At 34.4% G+C, this 20,998-nt stretch overlaps 2 protein-coding genes and 1 long non-coding RNA gene across 3 annotated transcripts; 1 reads left to right on the top strand and 2 right to left on the bottom strand.

The window, feature by feature from the left end:
• Positions 1-931: 931 nt before the first annotated feature.
• On the bottom strand, positions 932-3,258 carry LOC131938692 (uncharacterized). Its single transcript, XM_059296821.1, has 4 exons — positions 3,225-3,258; positions 3,094-3,139; positions 2,730-2,888; positions 932-1,285 (listed from the first exon to the last, which is right to left on the bottom strand). The coding sequence occupies exons 3-4, from the start codon at positions 2,883-2,885 to the stop codon at positions 1,058-1,060; spliced, it is 384 nt and encodes a 127-aa protein (XP_059152804.1). The 5' UTR covers positions 2,886-2,888; positions 3,094-3,139; positions 3,225-3,258; the 3' UTR covers positions 932-1,057.
• Positions 3,259-13,774: 10,516 nt separating this feature from the next.
• Positions 13,775-16,436, bottom strand: LOC131938709 (uncharacterized). Its single transcript, XR_009386339.1, has 3 exons — positions 16,353-16,436; positions 16,107-16,232; positions 13,775-14,030 (listed from the first exon to the last, which is right to left on the bottom strand). It is a non-coding gene; the product is annotated as an uncharacterized LOC131938709 (long non-coding RNA).
• A 1,595-nt stretch (positions 16,437-18,031) lies between these two features.
• On the top strand, positions 18,032-19,337 carry LOC131938711 (uncharacterized). The gene is made up of 2 exons (XM_059296842.1): positions 18,032-18,187; positions 18,996-19,337. The coding sequence occupies exons 1-2, from the start codon at positions 18,041-18,043 to the stop codon at positions 19,179-19,181; spliced, it is 333 nt and encodes a 110-aa protein (XP_059152825.1). The 5' UTR covers positions 18,032-18,040; the 3' UTR covers positions 19,182-19,337.
• The last annotated feature ends 1,661 nt before the right edge of the window (positions 19,338-20,998 follow it).

The raw sequence follows: 20,998 nt of genomic DNA, 5'->3' as shown, positions 1-20,998 counted from the left end.
CTTTCTTCTTCTTCGTTCTTAATTATTAGTGTTGAAGGGGATCGAGATTTATCTGCCAGTGGGTTTGAACTCGAGACTGTTCGAATTTTGCAAACCATGATCTTTTTGCCGACTCGACCACGCCGACCCCCCTACGTGACCAATAATTTAGAACAAGTGGACCATCAACCCGATGCACTTAGATCTGGGCGATTCCTTTAAGTTGCGGCATGACATTCCAGATACTTGAAACTTCTTATCTTTGTTTATTCCATCCCGTTTCCCTTGGTAAGTTTACAGTCTGTAGATGTGTATTAGTTAACGCGTGGTATGTCTAATTGTTTTTTTCTATTATAAAATACTCCTTTAATAAATGAATCAACGTTTTAATGCGTGCACCGTCGATATCATCGTTGTGGTCTAAGTTGTAATTACGCACAGAGATACTTAAAACTTGTGTCAGTATTATGGTTAGAAACAAGATAAACGTAAAAGCTGGATATAAGGCAGGGATGAAAGTTATATTTAACACAAAATTACTTGCAAACTGATTAATGATGAGGTTGAAAATAGTAGAATAATTCGCAGTAATGGTAGTTTCAGTTTTAAAACTTCTGTTAAGTTGTGTTAAGTTTAATATCGATTAGCTTAAGGTTACATGATGACAAATATCGGTGTGTCCGTTAGACATTGCAATGAAGAATTCTATACATTTGTAGTTGACCAGTCAAAGTAATCTACATTACGTTGATTCATATGAAGTATGGCACTGAACGAAGCTATATGAACCAAAATACGTATATCTAAATATACGAATCTCCTATTTTACTAAGTGAAGTATGTTTTAAAATATTACTAATCGTGGATATTTAAAAAAAAATTGTTTGCTTGAATCGTTAAAACATAATTATGTTTTCAACAACCACAAATAAATGAAACTAAACAACGATACTCTATTTGTCCACATTTCATTTTGTGTTACCGTTTATTTCATCCAACAAACCATCTACTACAGCAAATATTTTTATTCAGGTGCCCAAAATATGTAAAGAATTAACTGTTATTAACTCGTATTCGATCAATTAGCTGCGTTTTTTGCTGCATCCAACGCATCCCTTGCTATTTGGGATGCCTTAGCCAGAACGTTAACGGCGTCTTCAGCTTTCTTCAGTCTGTCTTCAAACGCATCGGCGTCCGCATCTCGTCTGCCGTAGTACAGGTAGCCAGTGAGGGCACCGTTTGCAAAGTCTGCGGCATCATCCCAGAACCCGCGTCTCTTGAGGGATCGTCTTCTGTTTACCAGCACCTGGTGGTATGTAGGTATATATGCATATATATATTTATATATATTTATTTATTTGCAGATATTTATATCGATATATATATATATATATATATATATATATATATATATATATATATATATATATATATATATATATATATATATATATATATATATATATATATATATGTTACGGTCAAGTAACAAGTAAGTATAATATACGTTAATTTAACTATTTATACTTACAAATATACAGATAAGATATAAGATATTTTAAAAACGTGTATATATATATATATATATATATATATATATATATATATATATATATATATATATATATATAAATGTATACACATATACATAAATCAATAGATATATAGATACCTATAAATATATGTGTGTATGTTTGTGTGTAAGATATAAGATTATGTAATATTATGTAAGTAGACATGTATTTATATGTAGTATTATACAATTATATATGTTGTTTATGTTGTTTATATGTATTTTACGTACTTGCATATATAATATATATATATATATATATATATATATATATATATATATATATATATATATATATATATATATATACATTATAATGGAGAACAGTGACATACTTCAACATCTGCACTCCTATATCTTTCTATAATTTATTATTTCAAATGGGCAGTCAAAAATGTTTTTCATACAGTTAAAAAAATCGTACGACATTTTTTTTGCAAGGAATCTAGGTGCTGTTTGTCCATTCAGCGCTCAGTTTTATTTCCTCTTATGCGAAATATAAGGGAAGCGGTCACTCATGTTTTACTGATGTTGACGAAATAAATATAACCACTTTTGAAAATTATTTCGACAGCGTGGTCTAAGCGGTAGAGCGCTAGGCTGCTAACACGAAAGTCTAGAGTTCGAATCCGAGTGCAAGTCAGTAGAACGTCCCTAAGTTCACCCAGCTCTGTTGGGTCCCTAACTCACGTTAAGGAAAGTAAAGGCGGCTTTGAAAAATGCTGAACACACCTTCTCTATATACGCCGAGGTCAAGAAACATATGAACTCTACTTCATCTGCCCAATAGATCGCTAGGTCTGAAGATTCTTTACTTTGCTTTTAAAAATAAAATATCCCCACTAATACTTAAGACTGCGAACAAACGATACATAAGGAATTTTAAAGCTATGGGTTATTTGTTTTTTTTTCTTCTTACACTGTTCAATGTGCCAGTATTTTTGCTACTTACACTGTTCAGTGTGTCCAGTTGTTTTTTCTATTTACATGTTCAGTGTGTCCAGTTTTCTACTTACACTGTTCAGTGTGCCAGTATTTTTGCTACTTACACTGTTCAGTGTGTCCAGTTTCTTTTTTCTACTTACTCTTTTCAGTGTGTCCAGTTTTCTACTTACACTGTTCAGTGTGTCCATTTTTTTCTACTTACACTGTTCAGTGTGTCCAGTTTTCTACTTACACTGTTCAGTGTGTCCAGAGCATCTTCAGTCTTATCTTGCAGAGCGGGAACGATGCTATTGACCAAATCATTGACTGAGTCCTCGTCCAAAGCTGCTTGAGCAGATACCAACACGCCCAGAAAGCAGGCAACAAAAACTATGTGACTGACAAACATTTTCTGCAAGAAATATACAAACTGTAATATTTACGAACGCAAAATATTTTAAGAATTTCTTTTTAAATGTGAGGATTTGTTCAAGCAAAGAGATGGCATATTTAGTCTTATATTATACTTGGAATTTCACAGCTCTTTCTATTTGTAACACGTTTTTTGTGAATTTGCCTAAATTCTCAAAACCCATTTCGAAAAAAAAAGTACTTACAATATATTGAGATCACTTGAATAGTGTTAATGTAATATGTTGAAACCTGGGGTAAAATGAATCAATAATTAGATTTTTTAAAAACATAAGAAATGTATAATATGAAGAAAATTTAGGAAACTAGTTATTACCTGTGCTGCAGTATGGAATGATTTACCTGTGCCAACTTCTATATTTATAAGAGGTAGGTGCCTGGACCAAATTTACCGCTTGCTGTGTTGGTAATTAAAAAGTGAACTGTTCGTGTAAAAAATGACATCTAAGGGTGTGGTACAGATTCAACGCATCGATTACACTTCCGAAAAAAATTGTGCCTTTAATTAAAAAAAAAATAATAACTTTTTTATGTTAATTTCCGATAAAATGATTTTTTTTTATAAAATAATAAACTTGTTATATTAAAACGTAATTTCCAAAACAAAAAGTAGTAATTTTACTAAAAGTAAAATGTAGTAGTTTTACTTAAAGCAAAACCAGTGGTTTTATCGAAAGTAAAAAGTAATGGTTTCACTAAAAGTAAAAAATTCTGGTTTTATCGAAAGCAAAAAGTAATGGTTTCACTAAAAGTAAAAACTTGTGGTTTTATCGAAAGTAAAAAGTAATGGTTTCACTAAAAGTAAAAACGAGTGAAAGTAATAGGTTACATAAAACGGTAACTAAAAAGAACATAATTTTTACTTTTAAATAAATTTAATTGTTCAGTTCTCTCAAAATTGTAGTTATTGAACTAACATATTACAATTAAAGTAAATTCATACAGAGCTATTACATTTTTATGGATATCCAATCAGTTTAGGAAGAAGAATGTTGGCACAGAATGGATGCGTGGGGACATAGAAGTTGTGGTTTGAAAATTCCGAATTAGTGCGTAGTCATAAATGCATGACCACTATATATATTGGCTTGCACTAAACGTTCAGTTGTAATATGCAATTCAGACATCTGATGCACTAAATGAAAACTGTTGAAAGAAAAATTAGAAAACAGTTATTGTAAGTTTGTGTACACATATTAAAAATAAGTTATGATAAAGTGCCTAGTAACATATTAAAACACCATACTAAAGGAGTTAAAATTTTCTACGTTGGACGTACCAGTTTCCTTTAAAACGGACTTTTGGGGTGGAGATTCTGACAGTCAACGAATTTCAAAGAGGAGACAACGCGTCAAAACCTCGTAAAAATTACTGAGAAAGAAAATGATACATCATGAGAGAGAGAGAGCAAGAATCAGGGGCGGAACTACAGTGCCGCCAGACCCCGCAATGCGGGGGGGGGGGGGGGGGGCACGCCATTTAGGGGCCCACGGCCGACCATAAAAAAAAATTTCTTGCATTTTTGACTTAATGTTTGTTTTGTAAAAAAGATTACCGTAGCTGCGGTTGGATTATCTTTATTCTATAGACACCATCCCACGATAATTTTTCCTTCGTTTTTAAACCACTATCAATCAAACTTATCAAAGATAAGCAAACGTTCAAACCACTTCAATGACTTATTTCCCTTTTTTTTAAGTTAAATAGTGATGCTCATAAGCCTCTTTTTAATAGATTTGTACTAAACAAATTAAAAAGCAATTACTTCTCTTTATTATTATTTGTTTATAAATTACTTACTAAAGAATGCCACTGTACTAAAAGAAAATGTATTTAAAATTAATAAAATAAATACAAAAAAAAACATAAAAATAAACATGACACGAGGCACCATTATTTACAGAAAGCTTTCATGTTTTATATTCTTTTTGACCGGTATGTTGTTACAGGTCTTACGGCAAACATAATATAAAACTGATTTTCACATAACAGACTAATGAACTTACACACATGACATGATGTTGTAATTTGTTTCAATTAAAAAAAAAACCCACGTATTTCTCAAAACACGAACAGGCCAGCAATGAGTATCCTTGTTCGTATTTTGTGTTTGAGTATATATATATATATATATATATATATATATATATATATATATATATATATATATATATATATATATATATATATATATATATATATATATATATATATATATATATATATATATATACATATATAGGCCTAAATATTTATATGGGTGGGGGGGCCTAAAAAAATTTTTTGCGGGGTGGCCCCTTTTTTCTAGTTCCGCCACTGGCAAGAATCCTAACCCAGGAGTCTCAAAATCTGCAACCCAGGGGTTCGTTGATGGGGACAACGATCCATCTACAAAGAAAACAAAAATACAAACAAATGCTGCCTTGTAATTTGTTTTTGGAGCAACACTAATGGAGCAAATTTTCTTTGTGACCGAGTTGGCTACATTTCCAATCAGTATATTAAATTCCTCTTTTAAAACATGTTACAACGGTTGGATGGCTCAGGGGACTAAAAACAGATTAAAATGTCTAACCGACTCATTGGCTGTGGGCTTTATTATGAACTCTGGTTTAAATCGTATGGTTACAAACATTATTAGGTGGAGGGCAGAGTTTCTTTCAGGCATCTCTGGGGCTCTGTGCCCCCCCCCCCCCTGAAAGAACGGCTACCCTCCTCCTCAATTGAAAACACCCCCCCCCCCGGAGAAATAAGTCTGAGGTGGGGGACGCCTCGATTGAAACACCGGGCGACACCCCACCCACTGATCAATAGCAATCCTTTGCTAAGTGTCAAAAGCTGATGAAAAAAATTTAAGTAGTTTCACACCAACGGTAAAAAAAAACGTACTATCAGTATCACACAAAACCTTCATAGTTCTAGATGTCGTCAGGCGTCCCTGCTGGGGGATTATTTGTTTTTTCACCTTGCTGGTGAACATAAGGTTCCACTACCACGCTGTTCAAGTTATTGTCTTCGATGACTAATACCTTTTTTTTCCAAGGCCATTGACCGAAAAATTACTTTCTTTTAAATTTGTTGTCTTTAAATCTATACACTTATTGAAAAAAAAATACATTTAGCTTATTTATTAGACACTTCATTATAAAGTTTTCTAGACGTCAAGCGTGAAAGACGACACACTCAATTGGATCTGGCCTTTTGTATTGACATGCAGTGATCTTAAACGAGTGGTGGGATAGAATATGTGCGGCCACTCTTGTATTTTTAAAAGTAATTTTAACACTGAATTTTGTTAGCAATTTTTAATATATATAATCAATATTGTAGAATGAAAATTAAAATAATTTAAATGTGGGGTTAGGCTGAAGTGTGACGTCGTTATAGATGGGTCGGCCTTTCTCGTGTCGATAGGGAGGGAGAAATATTAGCAAGAAGCTTGACGTCATGTACAGACGACCCCTGAGAAAATTCATTAGTTCTTTCCCTTGAGCTTATTTTCATTATAAAACAACTACATTAAAGCCATAGGCTGTGATTTTTCTTTCCTTTCACTAATTAGATAGAGACTGATTATTTCTTATCTATGTGGGCAGTTGCAGGACATAGAAGAAATATTTAGACTGATTGGTTGAACGGTCAGCAGTGTAGCAATAGCAATGTTGCTTCGTAATTAGCAAACGTTTGCCTCAATTTTCATTCAATGTTGGTTGCTGCAGATCTATATGCTATAACTCACATAAAATATTTTATAGATATTTTTTGAGGTTTCTGGACATCAGCGGTAAAGACAGCTAGAATGAAGGGAAGAAGCACTTAAAGCTCAAGCATTATCTACTCTAATTTTAGAAATAGAAACGTTTTAGGGCTTTAAATTCATGTTCGGATTCTTTTTAACATAAATTGCATCTTGAACAAATAACGCTGCATTATTTTGATAACTTAGACTTAATTGTCTGCTTACAGTACAATATTCTTGGACGGTTATACATTCAATAAAAACATAATTTTAAAATTAAATGAACATAATAACACATGAATACGTTTTTCTTTTTCCAATAAAATAAATATAATAAATAAACGTGATCGTAATTTTAATGGAAATGGAAACTATTTTAGATACTTTAACGAAATTACATGGATGCTTTGGTGTTGACCAAAAACAATAACATATTGTTTCTGATCCTAAGCATTTCACTGTCGGTATGAGCAGATCTAACAGAGGCTTCTCTGGTGTGCTTTCTTGAAACCCGTCTCTTTTGTGTTCTCTTACAATTTGATCATAAGGCCATTGAGTTTGTGTCTATAGATTGTCTATACAAAGTACCATGTTTTTACGAACTTTTTCGGATTTTTTTTCAATTCTTCTATTACAATAACAGGTATTCGCACTTTGCCGGTAACATCTGTAATAGATGTCCCCTATAGGAGGGAGATTATCATGGTGAAAACTGACAGGAAGTAATTGATCTGGCAGGGGGTTAAAATCAGAGTGTGACAGGTGGATATTATGTCCTAGACACCAGTTGGTTAGTCAGCACCATTGCAATACTGGATGATACTTACCATACGTCTAGATTATAGCATTAAATTAATACTGGATAATTTATACCCAAACGTCTAGATTATAGCATTAAATTAATACTGGATGATACCATACGTCTAGATTATAGCATTAAATTAATACTGGATAATTTATACCCAAACGTTTAGATTATGGCCTTTAATTAATACTCGATGATATACTCAAACCTCTACATAATTGCATTAAATTCATATATAAATATAAAACCAAACTCTTAAATAATTGCATTAAATCAATAATGAATTATAATATAACAAAGCGTAGTTTATAGCATTTAATTAATTCTGGATGGTATAGACCCAAACGTATAGTTTATAGCATTTGATTAATTCTGGATGATACATACAAAAGCGTCCAATTTATAGCATTTAATTACTACTCTAACTCGGACCAGGAAATATTTTTAAGCTTCAAGACAATGGCAAAACTCCATTTTGCCTAAGTGTCAAATATAAAAAAATTGTTATTAAATTATTTTTTAATAACATGCAAATATCTAAAATAATGAAAAGATATTACACCTTTTGCGTGACGTGTATTCGCCAAGTCTACAGCGATTTTTACTTTCTCGTATATACGTAGTATAGAGAAAGTATTGTAGTCGTGCAAAAAAAAAATCGAGATTTTTACAAATCTCGACGTTTTACACCTCACTGATACGGAAAAACATAATTTTGCAATCTTGTCCGTATGTCTGTGTGTGTGTGTCTGTGTGTGTGTCTGTCCGTATGTAAACACGATAACTTGAGTACCGTTACAGCTAGGTTGATGAAATTTCATATATAAGTATTTTATCAAAATCGTAGATCCGTATCAACTTTTGAGCGATTTCCGATAACCGGAACTGGTACTTTTCCTACTTTGAATTTTTTAAAAGCCTATAACTTGAGTACTATTTCAGATAGATAAATGAAATTTCACATGTAAGTAAAAGATCTAATTCTCTACCTTCTGTTAAATTTTGAGTAATTTCCGTTGACTGGAAGTAGTAATTTACGCTACTTCCGATTTCTCAAAAAACTAATGTAAATTTTAAAAGTACTAATAATATTGCGCACTATTATGCGCTTTTTTTATTTGGCGTTCACTTGGTGTGCAATTAATTTGTCTACGAGATTTTATTCTATTTTTAAAACTTTAAGTATTTAAAATGGATTAAAAATCATGTCTATAGCCCGAGTTTCCATCCCCTGTTATTTTATATAAGAATATTCGAGAAAGTTTAGGGGAGATCACTCCCGGTTTATTTTTATAGTCTACACGATTATAGAATATACAAACAATATATTTTCTTTAAACCTTTTAGAATGAAATACAATGAGGTGAAAAGGTCGATGTTGAACTAAAGCAACACATTTTAAAGGGTGATTACAGTAGCAGGATATCTAGTTTAGTACTTTTCTTTGCCATCTTTACTTGAACTTAGTGATGTTCTTGCAACATTCATTATCATGTGCTTCATTTTTTAAAATTATTTACTTTCAGTCAAGTATATTATCATTTTAGATTTACAAGAAACGTTTGAACTTCCTTTTTTACTTTCTCGTATATACGTAGTATAGAGAAAGTATTGTAATCGTGCAAAAAAAAAAATCGAGATTTTTACAAATCTCGACGTTTTACACCTCACTGATACGGAAAAACATAATTTTGCAATCTTGTCCGTATGTCTGTGTGTGTGTGTGTCTGTGTGTCTGTCTGTCCGTGTGTAAACACGATAACTTGAGTACCGTTACAGCTAGGTTGATGAAATTTCATATATAAGTATTTTATCAAAATCGTAGATCCGTATCAACTTTTGAGCGATTTCCGATAACCGGAAGTGGTACTTTTCCTACTTTGAATTTTTCAAAAGCCTATAACTTGAGTACTATTTCAGATAGATAAATGAAATTTCACATGTAAGTAAAAGATCTAATTCTCTACCTTCTGTTAAATTTTGAGTAATTTCCGTTGACTGGAAGTAGTAATTTACGCTACTTCCGATTTCTCAAAAAACTAATGTAAATTTTTAAAGTACTAATAATATTGCGCACTATTATACGCGTTTTTATTCGGCGTTTGCTTGGTGCGCAATGTTTTTTTTATGAGATTCTATTCTATTTTTAAAAGTTTAAGTATTTAAAATGGATTAAAAATCATAACTATATCCCCAGTTACCATCCCCTGTTGTTTTATATAAGAATATTCGAGAAAGTTTAGGGGAGATCACTACCGGTTTATTTCTCTTTGTGTTTACGAGTTTCACGATATGGACTTTACATATCTATAACCTATATAGTACAAAGTTGATTATCACAATCACCATATGTAACTGCGCAGTCAATACACATGAGTAATAGCTGTAACAGATTTTTCATCATAAACTCTAAAACTTGTATTAAGAGTACATTACTATCAGCTTGCTTCCGGATTCATTGCGTAATGCCAGAACAAAGGCACTTTACCTGAAATAGATATGTGTATGCAGTTATGGAACAGATGTCAGCTTGGGATACAAGGTAAAACTCCGCCATGATTACAGATATACATCTCTTAGTCATTATATAACACCGGCAGTAACATCTGTAGAACAATCGAACTACCAATGATTCAGCCATCACATGATGTAGTAACATAGAGTCGATGATGAGTTGATGCTCTTTTAATAAACATACACTGGCAATAAACCATTAACCTTAACCAAAACCAATTTTTTAAATAATGTTTTTTTATGTAACTCCACAACTACCTGAATCTAAACTTTAACTTCCCTATAAAATAACCAAAGCCTTACATTAATATATCACTAAAACTGCATTTTCTAAATATTATTAAAACTATATCTTTTTTTAAAAACACGAAAGGTTTTAATTCATTTATTTTTCAGTAAACGTAACCCACAGTATTAGAAAAAAAATATTTTAACAGTATTATTTTGATTTAATAAAGACCGTTTGAACCGTTTATTTATTTATTTTTCAGTAAAAACCAAAATAAAAATTTACTTATCAACTATAGTATATAAATTTTTGTTTCTCGGAATAAAATCTATAAACAAATGGTTCAAATATTGCATTGAACTAAATTCGACTTTTTAATAAATGCTTAAAAAAAAAATTCATAAAAAACGTTTTAATAACAAGCTTTTATGTAATAATGCACTAAACAGTAGAAAATAAATTATAGACTACTATTTAAATAACTATAAAGAAAAGCGTGGGTCACTTTAGTATCTATTGGATACCTTTACTAATGTTAAGGAAGACACCCACGCTTTTCTTTATAGTTATTTAAATAGTAGTCTATAATTTATTTTCTACTTTTTACTTTCTCGTATATACGTAGTATAGAGAAAGTATTGTAATCGTGCAAAAAAAAATCGAGATTTTTACAAATCTCGACGTTTTACACATCACTGATACGGAAAAACATAATTTTGCAATCTTGTCCGTATGTCTGTGTGTGTGTGTGTCTGTGTGTCTGTCTGTCCGTGTGTAAACACGATAACTTGAGTACCGTTACAGCTAGGTTGATGAAATTTCATATATAAGTATTTTATCAAAATCGTAGATCCGTATCAACTTTTGAGCGATTTCCGATAACCGGAACTGGTACTTTTCCTACTTTGAATTTTTTTAAAAGCCTATAACTTGAGTACTATTTCAGATAGATAAATGAAATTTCACATGTAAGTAAAAGATCTAATTCTCTACCTTCTGTTAAATTTTGAGTAATTTCCGTTGACTGGAAGTAGTAATTTACGCTACTTCCGATTTCTCAAAAAACTAATGTAAATTTTAAAAGTACTAATAATATTGCGCACTATTATGCGCTTTTTTTATTTGCGTTCACTTGGTGTGCAATTAATTTGTCTACGAGATTTTATTCTATTTTTAAAACTTTAAGTATTTAAAATGGATTAAAAATCATGTCTATAGCCCGAGTTTCCATCCCCTGTTATTTTATATAAGAATATTCGAGAAAGTTTAGGGGAGATCATTCCCGGTTTATTAGTGCATTATTACATAAAAGCTTGTTATTAAAACGTTTTTTATGAATTTTTTTTCAGTACTTTACATGTTTTATTTACAATAGAGTTACATGACTAAAAACCATTGCGCGCCTACTGAACATCACGTTCAGTAGGCGCGCAATGGTTTTTGAACGCAGCCATTGAACGTGATGGCGCAGCTATTGATGGTGATGACGCGTGTGGTGTGGTTGGCTAGACATGCCTACTAATTCGGTCCAAATTTTTATTAATTCATAAAAAATTAATGAGGCATCCAATTAAGTCAAATTTAGTTTCAGATTGCATTGTCTTCATGTCTTGACCCACGTGTCAAATGTGAATCGTATCGGTCAAGTAGAAGTTTCCGAATTTTCACTCCTGCGTTTCGATCTAGACTGACGACAGACAGACTGGCGACGACAGAGGAAGTGAGTTAAATAAAAGCTTGTAAAAATGATTGCATTTTGCTAGATTAGCTAGAACTATGTTGTTCATGAATACACCAACACTGCAGGTCGCTAGACTGCTGCTAACTCGAAAGTCTCGAGTTCGAATCCGGACAAGTCAGTAGAACGTCCTTGAATCCACTCAGCCCTTATGGGTACCTAACTCCCGTTAGGGAGGGTAAAGACAGATGGGCATTGTGCTGACCACGCTATCCCTTCATGTGCCGAGTTACAGAAACATGTGAACTCTACTTCACTTGCCCCATGGACATTCAGGTTTGAAAAGGGAACTTAGCTTATTGCAGCTAAATTAGCGCAAAGATTTTATTAATTACCCACCTTTTAAAACCACCTGCACCTACGCTCGCAAGAGTAGTCTCTACAAATTATGGTGGCTCGTCTACACTGAGCTTCACCACTTTAAAGCTCTTCAAGTCTCTATAAATTAGGTAACGTTTTTAGTTGGCATATTTATATATGTATTTTTGTCTTTACGTACTGAGCTAAATATAGAAACGTAGAAAACATGTGAAATTTGAATATTTGTGAAACGAAATTAGGCGCTTTTTATATTATTTTTATACGATCTTATTTACACTTTTATTACTTTCTCGTATATACGAAGTATAGAGAAAGTCTTGTAATCGTGCAAAAAAAAAAAATCGAGATTTTTACAAATCTCGACGTTTCACACCTCACTGATACGGAAAAGCATAATTTTGCAATCTTGTCCGTATGTCTGTGTGTCTGTCTGTGTGTCTGTCTGTGTGTCTGTCTGTCCGTGTGTAAACACGATTACTTGAGTACCGTTACAGCTAGGTTGATGAAATTTCATATATAAGTATTTAATCAAAATCGTAGATCCGTATCAACTTTTGAGCGATTTCCGATAACCGGAAGTGGTACTTTTCCTACTTTGAATTTTTCAAAAGCCTATAACTTGAGTACTATTTCAGATAGATAAATGAAATTTCATATGTAAGTAAAAGATCTAATTCTCTACCTTCTATTAAATTTTGAGTCATTTCCGTTGACTGGAAGTAGTACTTTACGCTACTTCCGATTTCTCAAAAAACTAATGTAAATTTTAAAAGTAATAATAATATTGCGCACCATTATGCGCTTTTTTATTTGGCGTTCACTTGGTGTGCAATTAATTTGTCTACGAGATTTTATTCTATTTTTAAAACTTTAAGTATTTAAAATGGATTAAAAATCATGTCTATAGCCCGAGTTCCCATCCCCTGTTATTTTATATAAGAATATTCGAGAAAGTTTAGGGGAGATCACTCCCGGTTTATTAACTATCTTGGTTACGATACGGTCCAAACACAAGTGCATATATATGATTCAACAGTAAAGTTAAGGCAATTTTAAATGTATTGTTCAACATGGGATTATTTACGTGGGTTTTTATTTTGTTGTTAACAAAAAAATCAACAGGACCTACACACGCTATATTCTACAACAATAATTTTAAAACTATCAAAATGACAATTTTAGTAATTCCCCAACGTAAGACCGGAAGTAGTCGAGTATTTAATAACTATATTGCTAGCTACTGTAGAGTAATGAACATTTGTAGCTTTTCTGTTCACTATAACGATGTGCTCTTTAATATTTATGTGCTGTAGCAATATGTACATATTCTTTCCATTTTTTAAATCAATTTTTTTTATTAATTACACCATTCGTTTTTGTAACTAACTGGTAATTTTATAATTTATGAAGCTGTTTAATAAAAATCGTATTCAGTTTTATGAAGATAATAAAGACAGGCTGAGCAAAAATGTGTAATATCAACACAACAATATATGCATTAATGAAAAAATAAACAAATGTTACCTTTTTTGTGATCTTTTATTATTTAATCATAAAACATCTATTTCTCATCTTGACAAAATAAAATATACTTTTCATTAACGTATTTTATGGTAATAAATTACCATAAAGTCAAAACTAGTTTAAGGCTGGGTCTGTTTAGTTATCGATCTATTGATCTCAGCGACCAAGCAGGGCCACTGCAGCTACTGTGCCGAGGGTTCCCCAGAAGCCACGTTTTGTTTTCCTCTTCTCCACATTAGACTCTGCGTTGTCCTGTTTAGGAACACACAAAAAACATTTATTGAAAGCGAATTTAATAGCTATCTAGACATTATAAAGTTATTTAGACGTAGTTCTGATTTTCCTGTCGCTGTGACTCCTTCTTGCATCTTGTAACACATGCGTGGGGGCATTGTTTCTTACAGACTTTTTTCTCAGAAGGATGGGGCACTTAAAATTTCCGAGGGGGGGGGGGGGGGCGGACGCTGCTAAATGTATATATTTTTATATAAATTCCATTTCGTACGGGGGGGGGGCGAAAAGATGCCTGGAAGAAACTCTGTGTGGGTGTGGGGATAAAGTAAATCTTGTCATATGATCAACACAGATTTGAGCATCTGATAGTTCATTTGATTTTATACAGCATTCACTCCTCTCGGTGTAGCGAGCAAAGATTGGGGAGCAGATGAGGTCATCAAAAGCCGCATTAGCAAGGTGAGATACACATTTAAAACCTTACGCACAATCTGGAAGTGAAGAACACTGTCTACACTTTCCGAAATACAACTTTTAACAGCGACCTGGAATTTTTTTTTTCTGGTTCTGAGACGTCAAGAGTGACACTAAATGATAACAACAAACAATAGATTGTCTTCGGCAGATGACTTCCTTGTAATTTGAACATCATTAGTCTGAAAAAACTATCGACTCCATACTAGGAAAAAATGGACAAAACCATGGTGGCAAAAAAATATTTTAAAAAACCCAACTGGTTAGGGATTGGGCACACCTTGCGCAAATCAACAAAAACAAGTAATTAAAAAAAAGTCTAGTGACAATTTTAGCGCAATTTCCTTATGTTATCTAAAAATAGCTCTGTCGTAGCGTAAATCAAGAGCAGGGTTAGTAAAACCATTGGTTAGTTATTAAAACGATTTTTATTAATTTTTTTTTCAGTATTTTACATGTTTTATTTACAATAGAGTAACATGACTAAAAACCATTGCGCGCCTAGCTACCGAACGTGATGTCGCAGCCATTGAGCGTGATGGCGCAGCTATTGAACGTGATGACGCGTGTGGTGTGGTTGGATAAAATGCCTACTAATTCGGTCAAAATTTTAATTAATTCAAAAAAAATGTTTGTGACCGAACGAAAGGATATTTTTGAAAACTTTCTTCGGCAATATTGTTCTAAATTATGACAGGAATCGATTGGTACATGTTTCAAGTCGCTAAGTGGTCTGGTTGCCGAGATATGGGGAAAAAACTGCATTTTTTTTGAGTTTTTATTGCTTTTCCGGGAAATCCATGAAAGAAACCCGGAATTTTTATGGCCTATGCTCATCATCGTAACTTGCTTAACATAATTGCTTTTGGAACTAGTCATCGATATTGCTTCGTTGAGGAGGAGATACGACTTAAAGCTGCGGACACACATTCATCCATTCATCCATCCATCCAGAAATGACGGGTTAATAAACGCAATTCTCCAGAATGGAAATTGCGCTAAAAATATCATTATATTGGAATCCACAAGGGAAGAGGAAAGTAATCAAGCCAAAACAAACTTGGAAAGATAAGAGTTTAGTGAAGCATAAGCAGTTGGAATGTCGTGGAGTAATTGCCTAGAACCGAGTCAGGTGGAAAGGTGTGGTCCATATGACGATGATTAAAATGATGATGACGTTAATGATGATGACGATAATGATAATGATGATGAAGATGGTGATGATGGTGGTAATAATGATGATGGTGATGATAATGATGATAATGATGGTAATGATGATAATGATGATGGCGATGATGATTATGATAGCGATGGTGATGATGATGATGATGATGGTGGTGATGATGATGGTGATGGTGATGGTGATGGTGATGGTGATGGTGATGGTGATGGTGATGGTGATGGTGATGGTGATGATGATGATGATGACGATGATGATGATGATGATGGTAATATTAATGATAATGACTTACACAAAACTCCAAAACGTGTTACGGTTAGGTTTTCATTTTGATTTAGTGTATGTACCAGCTTTATAAAGATGTGACACAGACAAGCATAATAAAGCTAAAATAAAGACAGTAAAATCACTGTTCCAGGTTGCAAACAATGTGTACCCACCTTTTTCTTTAGACCATTGTAGGCGTTGACTGACCGAAAGCCCCTAGCCGATGCTGCGTCAGCCACAATTACACTGGCCAAGAGGCAGAGAACCACGAGCATATAAGCAGTACGCATTTTGCTTTACTGAAACAATTTTATATTTTAAAAGTTGACTATGTTAACATAGTTTACAATACAAAATATAAAAAAAAAATTGTAAAAAACTGTATTAACTAAATTGTATAGCCTATATACAAATCATACCTGTGATGAAGTTATCTAAACTTTACAATATGGTGCTTAATCCAAACCTTGTCCGGGATTATATACACTTAGCGTGATTACTTCACAGTTACACCTGTTGGCTTGTAGGTGTAAAGAGATTATCTGATTTTATCTCTGGGGTGTAAGATTGGTTGTCCTCTGAGCGCTAATCTCACGCTGTGTCATAATTACAAATAATCTCAGTGAAGTTAATCACTGGTCTCTTGTAATTTATTTTTAGCAATCCAGCACAAAATGTTACCCAGACACGTGACACCCGTAACTGTATCTCGATTACCCGCTCAGCGTGAGATTAATTTGATTGGACACTTCTAGCCTATAAAACCTGGAGCTTTTACTTGAGAAGAGTTCAGTTCTCTATACAGGTAGGGCGTGTGTTGGTTTGTTAGGAGCTTTACATTACTGTAAAATATTCTGCAGCTAAGCGTCATTTTTTTCCTTGTTTGCCTAAATGTACATTCTCCTGCGGTGTAGATAGCTTCCTTTTTTTCTTCTTCTTCTATTTCGTTTTTAATTGTAATGTTTGAATTAAGTACTACGTGTCAACATGTTTTGTGCCTTATCGCCTATTTTTTCTGGATTTGCTTTTATAGTCTGTGTCCATAAACCGTAGAAGCTGTTTAATTTATCAGTGTTCTCTGTGGAGCCTTGTCAGCCCAGGGGTTCGAACTCGCGCCGTTTTGGTTTAGCAACTTTACCGACACGACCACGCCAATTTTTTTCTTAATTTAACACTCCATCCTAACTACAAGCACGTCAGTAATTACTAAGCATCCTGCATTCATTTCACCCGTCTGTGGGGCAGATAAAGTAGGGTTAATCTGTTTCAAAGACCTCGGCATATGAAGGGATAGTGTTGTCAGCACTGTGCCTAGACGCCTTTATTTTTCCCTCGGCTGACACAGGGAGGTTCTACTGACTCTAACCCGGATTCGAACTCGCGTTTTTCGGTTTAGCATTCTAGCTCTCTACCGCCGTATCTTTAGTAAACGGTTTAGCATTCTAGCTCTCTACCGCCGTATCTTTAGTAAACGGTTTAGCATTCTAGCTCTCTACCGCCGTATCTTTAGTAAACGGTTTAGCATTCTAGCTCTCTACCGCCGTATCTTTAGTAAACGGTTTAGCATTCTACCGCCGTATCTTTAGTAAACGGTTTAGCATTCTAGCTCTCTACCGCCGTATCTTTAGTAAACGGTTTAGCATTCTACCGCCGTATCTTTAGTAAACGGTTTAGCATTCTAGCTCTCTACCGCCGTATCTTTAGTAAACGGCTTAGCATTCTAGCTCTCTACCGCCGTATTTTTTAGTGAACGGTTTAGCATTCTAGCTCTCTACCGCCGTATCTTTAGTAAACGGTTTAGCATTCTAGCTCTCTACCGCCGTATCTTTAGTAAACGGTTTAGCATTCTAGCTCTCTACCGCCGTATTTTTTAGTGAACGGTTTAGCATTCTAGCTCTCTACCGCCGTATCTTTAGTAAACGGTTTAGCCTTATCAGGACTATCCAACAATAGACATTTTAAGTATTTTAACGTGCATGTTTTAGGACCACGGCAGTAAGCTTACAATATATTACACTAATTATGATTTAACTTATAAACCACCTAAAACCGAATAAAGTTTCAATATAAAAACTAATATTTTAAAATTACTATTTCAGCTATAAAAATGATTGCCGTTCAACTAGCTCTAGCCGCCTGCTGTTTGGTAGGAATCAGCTACGCCCAAGACGATATCCCCCAAACGGGTACCACGGCCATTCCGGTCAGCGATCTGGAGTCTCAGGCGACCGATGCTTTGGCTACACTCAACGATGTAAGTTTGAATACGTTTTTTAGGTTTCAATGCGTTATGTTACACTTGTAGCTTTGGCTACACTAAACGATGTAAGTTTGAATACGTTTTGTTAGACTTGTAGCTATAGCTACACTCAACAATGTAAGTTTGAATACGTTTTGTTAGACTTGTAGCTTTGGCTACACTAAAAGATGTAAGTTTGAATACGTTTTGTTAGACTTGTAGCTTTGGCTACACTAAAAGATGTAAGTTTGAATACGTTTTGTTAGACTTGTAGCTTTGGCTACACTAAACGATGTAAGTTTGAATACATTTTGTTAGACTTGTAGCTTTGGCTACACTAAACGATGTAAGTTTGAATACGTTTTGTTAGACTTGTAGCTATAGCTACACTCAATGATGTAAGTTTGAATATATTTGTTGACTTCTAGCTTGGACTACACTCAACAATGTTAGTTTGATGGTGTAAGTTTGAATACGTTTTGTTAGACTTGTAGCTTTGAATTAACTATGATAATAACAATGGCGTAGACAGGTGGTGTTAGGGAAGTAACGCCCCTTATAGATCCCCGCCCCAAACTGTTGTTTTGTGTTAAGATATATATATATATATAAATCTGTGTGTGTATTTGTGTGTGTACTAGAGTGTGTGATTGCGTGGGCGTGTGTGTCAGTGTGTGAATTCTAATGTGTATAAAGTCTCTGTGTGTAAACTGTAACGTTCTTAAATACCAACCTACCACCCCCCCCCCCACACACACACACACACATACTGAGAGAATCCTAGCTACCACGCTGCACTGTATAATTTACCTTCCATGCCCAGATACTGCGAACGAAAAAAGAAGAACAAATTGAAAAGAGAATACTTTGGACACGAGACGATGCGGCCAGCGCTGACCTCCAGGACTTAGAAGACAAGTTGGACCAGGTGGACGCCGCTATCGACGTCTTGTCCAAAGGCCTGGAGATTGCCAGAGAATCGTATGAAAAAGCCCACGGTGCGCAGTAAAAAGCACCAGCAATTTTTTGTTCTCGTTGGACGAAGAATCAAAATACGCAGCAAGATTTGTTTGTTATTGAGTTAACTTTCATAACCAAACCATCTACTAATTCTGTCAAATAGTTGCAATGTTAAAATAAACACGCTGACTATTTATAAAGCGAATTATAATATTTTTTTTAAATTATTTGTAATTTTGTCTGAGTTTACATTTAAATTCAATTTGGATGTAGCAAATATGCACAAACATACACACGTACATTCCACACACACACACGTGTGTGTGAGAGTGAGTGATCGTGTGTAAATGTCTGTCTGTGTGTCTATGTGTGTGTGTGTGCATGCGTGTGAGTGTATATGTGTGTGTATTGACAAAACATTCATCCTAAAAATGTTAAGTGTACTAGCAAAACAATGTTTCTTCCAGTTTCATTAAAGGCTGGCTAATTGTATAAATTACAGAATGCCGTACAGCGACCAGTTTGATTAATAAGTTTCTTAAAAGAACACATCTATATCAAATTTTAACACCGTCCCACACAAAAAACGAAATGAGCGGGAAAAAAGTAAAAGGTTACACATTTATTTACAACGAAACAAATTGTTTTATCGAGTGGTTTTAAATACTGGTTATAGTTAAATATTTTATTATCCGATTGGAGGTGGGGGCGACACTATATTGATAACTCCCCTGTGGAAATCGATTTCATTGAATCAATAACTGATTAAAGTTCACTGACAAGCATAGACTGACATTTTCTGACACTCTTGGTGACACCAAGATAAAAGATTGTATCTTTTATGAAGAAAACAATGCTTCATCTAGCTTAAAATTTATATAAACTGTGCACAGTTTCGACGTAATCGGGGGGAAAATGGCGGAGTTCCTGTGGCACACAGTGGTGGCTAAAGGCTAATTTTTACCGAGAAAATTAACTAAGTGTTCATGATTGGTGGGGGAGGGGGGGGGTATTTTTATATGCACTTTTTCTCTGACATTTCATGAGAATACAGTTCGTAGCTTCAAATTGTGTGATCTCTTATCATGTATGTTTTTAATGAAGAGACTGTTATTAAAAATGTACTCAAGCTGGCAGTTTATACACCGTGTCCAGTTCACCATCATGTGTCAGGGTTTCTTTCTGACAATTTTCTCCGAGTGGGCAGTTAAAGCTTTTGGAGGGTGGGGGATAAAATATTACGGGAGGTGACGACACTGGTTAAAAAATGTTTTCTATATAAATTATATATTTTTAATTCCAACCTGGGGGTGGGGCGCTAGACGTGTTTCAGTGGATCCAGCACCCCCTACCCACGAAGAGATGCATCAAAACAAACGCTTTAATGTGTTGTGTGAAGCGACCGAACTCGTGAAACGGCGCAATAGAGAATCAGTCATGCGGAAACACGTGTTAACGTGAAATGTCGCACTGAAGTATTTTATTACATAAGCCACGCTCAGTGCTGTGATTCAGTCGACACCATTCAACACGTGTTGCCAGGGGCGTAGCGAGGAGGGGGGGTGCGGACCGCACCGGGTGACACCATTTAGGGGGGTGACACCAAGGCAAAAAATAGCAAAATATAAAGAGAAAAACTCGAGGGGGGGGTGCAAATCGAAAACTCGAGGGGGGGTGCAAATCGAAAGTTTGAGGGGGGTGCAAATCGAAAATTTGAAAGTTTGTCCCTGGGAAGGGTCTATATGCCTCTGGGGGGGTGACACCATTAAGTGCCGCACCGGGTGACACCCGACCTCGCTACGCCACTGCGTGTTGCAACTAGTCATGTGAATTCTCGGGTCAAATAGAAGCTTCTAGAATGTTATT

The sequence above is a fragment of the Physella acuta genome, unplaced genomic scaffold (genome assembly GCF_028476545.2).
Source record: "Physella acuta isolate Inbredline_101_S28 unplaced genomic scaffold, ASM2847654v3 ptg000255l, whole genome shotgun sequence".
NCBI lineage: Eukaryota > Metazoa > Mollusca > Gastropoda > Physidae > Physella > Physella acuta.
Note: the sequence above shows the minus strand (reverse complement) of the source record. Positions and strands in the feature narration are given on the sequence as shown.